This window comes from Eschrichtius robustus, unplaced genomic scaffold (genome assembly GCF_028021215.1).
Source record: "Eschrichtius robustus isolate mEscRob2 unplaced genomic scaffold, mEscRob2.pri scaffold_651, whole genome shotgun sequence".
Lineage (NCBI taxonomy): Eukaryota > Metazoa > Chordata > Mammalia > Artiodactyla > Eschrichtiidae > Eschrichtius > Eschrichtius robustus.
In genome coordinates, this window is record NW_027175526.1 from 62,394 (window position 1) to 67,383 (window position 4,990).

At 41.4% G+C, this 4,990-nt stretch overlaps 1 protein-coding gene across 1 annotated transcript; it reads left to right on the top strand.

Annotated features, from left to right (window-relative positions):
- The first annotated feature begins 2,975 nt into the window (after positions 1-2,975).
- Positions 2,976-4,635, top strand: LOC137758015 (protein SET-like). Its single transcript, XM_068534408.1, has one exon. The coding sequence runs from the start codon at positions 2,976-2,978 to the stop codon at positions 3,795-3,797; it is 822 nt and encodes a 273-aa protein (XP_068390509.1). The 3' UTR covers positions 3,798-4,635.
- The last annotated feature ends 355 nt before the right edge of the window (positions 4,636-4,990 follow it).

The following is a 4,990-nucleotide window of genomic DNA, read 5'->3' on the forward strand; positions in this document are numbered from 1 at the left end:
AAACTTTAAAAAAAGAATAATGAAAACCAAAATGCATATGAAGTATAATTCCAACTTTAAAAATATGAGCTGAAGTATTTACAATAGCCAGGACATTGAAGCAACCTAAGTGGCCATCGACAGATGAATGGATAAAGAAGATGTGGCACATGTATACAATGGAACATTACTCAGCCATAAAAGGAAACGAAATTGAGTTCTTTGTAGTGAGGTGGATGGACCTAGAGACTGTCATACAGAGTGAAGTAAGTCAGAAAGAGAAAAACAAATACCGTATGCTAACACATATATATGGAATCTAAAAAAACAAAAACAAAAAACGGTTCTCATGAACCTCGGAGCAGGACAGGAATAAAGACACAGACGTAGAGAATGGACTTGAGGACACGGGGAGGGGGAAGGGTAAGCTGGGACGAAGTGAGAGAGTGGCATTGACATATATACACTACCCAATGTCAAATAGATAGCTAGTGGGAAGCAGCCGCATAGCACAGGGACGTCAGCTCGGTGCTTTGTGACCACCTAGAGGGGTGGGATAGGGAGGGTGGGAGGGAGACGCAAGAGGGACGGGATATGGGGATATGGGGATATATGTATGTGTATAGCTGATTCACTTTGTTATAAAGCAGAGAGTAACACACCACTGTAAAGCAATTGTACTCCAATAAAGATGTTAAAACAAAATGAGCTGAAAAAAGATGGGGAGGAAATGGGCTAAAATATTAACTGTGGTGGAATTAAACATGGTTTTTCTTCACTTTTTCATATTCCATGCACTAACTAACCAAGTTCTCTTTCTCCAGTATCCACATACTATGTTTGCCATAATAAAAGCAGTATCACCTGCCCTCTTGCCCAAGGGAGAAAGGCCCACTGGGCAGCAACACCTCCCCACTTGTGCTCCCCTCCTGTGACCGTGGCTTTGAGCACCTGATGGGGCCCCCAGAGCGCTCTAATCACAGCTGTAGAGATGTGTCCTCGTTGGCTTCACAGGGATGACCAAGCCTACGGCTGACTTCTCTGCTTTGGTTCCCAGGTGCAGCCCCACCCACCCTGTCTTCATCTTTGCCCATCACGGGCGCTAACCCCCTCCCAACTTCTTCCAACCACACCCTCTAGCTTCCTAGAGTTTTGTCGGTTATTTGAATTCCTTATTTTAAGTGATCTTTGTCCAGAAGCTACAAAGGGAAACCTTACAAAATTTTCTATGTAATGATGTAAAATCCCTGCATGGCAAAAATAAATACTAAACAAACAGGGAATTATAAAATGACAACTGAGACATATTTGGAAGGTACAGGACAAAGGGCTGATTTACCTAATTTATGCAGAGCTCAAAATCAAAAGTTAAAAAAAGAAGATGAAGAACCCAATAGAAGACAAAGCTGAAGTAAGCAAAGGGTACAAAGAAACACCAATTACCAAAAAACAGGGGGAAGTGTTGGACCTCACTGGTAATAAAAGAAATGAAAGCCCAAACAGTAATGGAATATAATTTCTTACCTTGCAAACTGCCGAAAGGTCAATGAAAAAGTTGGATAGCCTCCAGTTTGAGGATGGGCGATAGGAAAATGAGTGGTCATGCATTGTTGTGAAAGCATAAAGTGATGCAACTTTCTGAAGGACAATTTCACAATATCTAGTAAATTTATAAATGCATGGAGCCACTGAGCAAGACCCTGTTTGGAATTTATATTGTAGAAATATTTATAATTTCACCAAGATTATATATATGATGTTCACTGCAACCTTTTTTAATAAAAGTAAGAAAGAAGGAAAGGAAAGAAAGAAAAAGAAAGAATGAACTTGAAGCAGTCTCTGAACAAGGGTGAAATTACTAGGTGTTTGTAAAAGTAGAGGCTTGAAGATAGGTAAACAAAGCAAAAATCGCGTATCAAAACCAAATTCTAGGGACTTCCCTGGTGGCACAGTAGTTAAGAATCCGCCTGCCAATGCAGGGGACACGGGTTCGAGCCCTGGTCCAGGAAGCTCTCACATGCCACAGAGCAACTAAGCCTGTGCACCACAACTACTGAGCCTGTGCTCTAGAGCCCACGAGCCACAACTACTGAAGCCCACGCAACCATACAAAATCTACGGGATGCAGCAAAAGCAGTTCTTAGAGGGGAGTTCATAGCGATACAGGTCTTCCTCAAAAAATGAGACAAATCTCAAATAAACAACCTAACCTACCCCTTAAAAGAATTAGAAAAAGAACAAACAAAACCTAAAGTCAGCGGAAGGAAGGAAATAATAAAGATCAGAGAGGAAATAAATAAAATAGAGATGAAAACACAATAGAAAAACATCAATAAAACCAAGAGCTGGTTCTTTGAAAGGGTAAACAAAATCGACAAACCTCTGGCCAGGCTCACCAAGAAGAAGAGAGAGAAGACCCAAATAAACCAAATAAGAAATGAAAAAGGAGAATAACAACTGACACCGCACAAATACAAAAACCATAGGGGAATACGATGAACAATTATATGCCAATAAATTCGACAACCTAGAAGAAATGGACAACTTTCTAGAAACATACAGCCCACCAAAACTGAATCAAAAAGAAACAGATAATTTGAACAGACCAATCACTAGAGATGAACTAGAATCTGTAGTTTAAAGACTCTCCCACAGGGCTTCCCTGGTGGTGCAGTGGTTAAGGATCCACCTGCCAATGCAGGGGGCATGGGTTCCATCCCTGATCCGGGAAGATCCCACATGCTGCGGAGCAACTAAGACCGTGTGCCACAACTACTGAGCCTGCGCTCCAGAGCCCAAGAGCCACAACTACTGAGCCCATGTGCCACAACTACTGAAGCCTGTGTGTCTAGAACCCGAGCTCCGCAATGAAGAGTAGCCCCTGCTCACCACAACTACAGAAAGACCGTGCACAGCAACAAAGGCCCAGTGCAGAGTTCTCAGAGCTCCCAGTACGAGCTTCTTCCCTTGGGTGGATTCTTGGCTTTTCTCCCAGCATGGCCCCCAAACACCAGTTTTCACTTCCACCCCAAGCAAAGAAACCAAAGAAACCGAGACGGACTCCTGCCTCCAGGCCAGAGGAAACGTCTGCTTCTCCGAACTTGCCGAAGGAAGAAGAAGAACAGCAAGAAGCAGTTGAACATGTTGATGAAGTACAAAATGAAATAGACAGACTTAACGAACAAGCCAGTGAGGAGATTTTGAAAGTAGAACAGAAATATAACAAACTCCGCCAACCATTTTTTCAGAAGAGGTCGGAATTGATGGCCAAAATCCCAAATTTTGGGGTAACAACATTTGTTCACCATCCACAAGTGTCTGCACTGCTTGGGGAGGAGGATGAAGAGGTGCTGCATTATTTGACAAGAGTCGACGTGACAGAATTTGAAGATAGTAAATCAGGTTACAGAATAGATTTTTATTTTGATGAAAACCCTTACTTCGAAAATAAAGTTCTCTCCAAAGAATTTCATCTGAATGAGAGTGGTGATCCATCTTCAAAGTCCACTGAAATCAAATGGAAATCTGGAAAGGATCTGACAAAACGTGCAAGTCAAACGCAGAATAAAGCCAGCAGGAAGAGACAGCATGAGGAGCCAGAAAGCTTCTTCACCTGGTTTACTGATCATTCTGATGCAGGTGCAGATGAGTTAGGAGAGGTCATCAAAGATGGTATTTGGCCAAATCCATTACAGTACCACTTGGTTCCGGACATGGATGATGAGGAAGGGGAAGGAGAAGAAGATGATGATGATGATGAAGAGGAAGAAGGACTGGAAGATATTGATGAAGAAGGGGATAAGGATGAAGGAAGATGAAGGAGAAGATGACTAATGGAACACTGATGGATTCCAACCTTCCTTTTTTAATTTTCTCCAGTCCCTGGGAGCAAGTTGCAGTCTTTTTTGTTTTTTTTTTCTCCTTCTCCTCTTGTGCTCAGTTGCCCTGTGTTTGAGGTCTCTTTTCTCCTTTATACCATGGCTCACAACTTATTTTGGGGGGAAATACCTTGAGCAGAATTCAGTGGGAAAAGAATCTCTACCCCTTTGTGTTCCAGATTCATTCTTATCCCTTCCTGTCTCAACAAAAACTTTACGGAATCAACACCACCATGCTCTGTGGGAAAAAAGAAAAACCTTCTGCTCCTTAGCTCTGCTGGAAGCTGGAGGGTGCTAGGCCCCTGTGTAGTAGTGCATAGAATTCTAGCTGTTTTCCTCCTTTCTCTGTATATCGGGCTCAGAGATTACACTGTGTCTCTATGTGAATATGGACAGTTAGCATTTACCAACATCTATCTGTCTACTTTCTCTTGTTTAAAAAAAGGGAAAAAAAACTTAAAAAAATGGGGTTATAGAAGGTCAGCAAAGGGTGGGTTTGAGATGTTTGGGTGGGTTAAGGGGGCATTTTGACAACATGGCTTCTCCTCTGGCATGTTTAATTGGGATGTTTAACGGACATCCTTGCAGTTTAAGATGACACTTTTAAAATAAAATTCTCTCCTAATGATGACTTGAGCCCTGCCACTCGATGGGAGAATCAGCAGAACCTGTAGGATCTTATTTGCAATGGACATTCTCTATTGTAATTTTGTTCCTGTTTAGTGTTATATTTTTCTTTCTGTTTCACTGGAAAGGAAAGATGATGCTCAGTTTTAAACGTTAAAAGTGTACAGGTTGCTTTGTTACAATAAAACTAAATGTGTACACACACACACAAAAAAAACAAAGACCCGGTGCAGCCAAAAATAAATTAAATAAAATAAATAAATTTATTTTAAAAAAAACTCCCCCACAAACAAAAGTCCAGGACCAGATGGCTTCATAGGCAAATTCTACCAAACATACAAAGAAGAACTTATACTGATCCTTCTCAAACTCTTCCAAAAAACTGAAGAGAAGGGAACACTCCCAAAGACATTCTATGAAGCCACCATCACCCTGATACCAAAACCAGACAAAGAGACCACCAAAAAAGAAAATTACAGGCCAATATCTCTGATGAATATAGATGC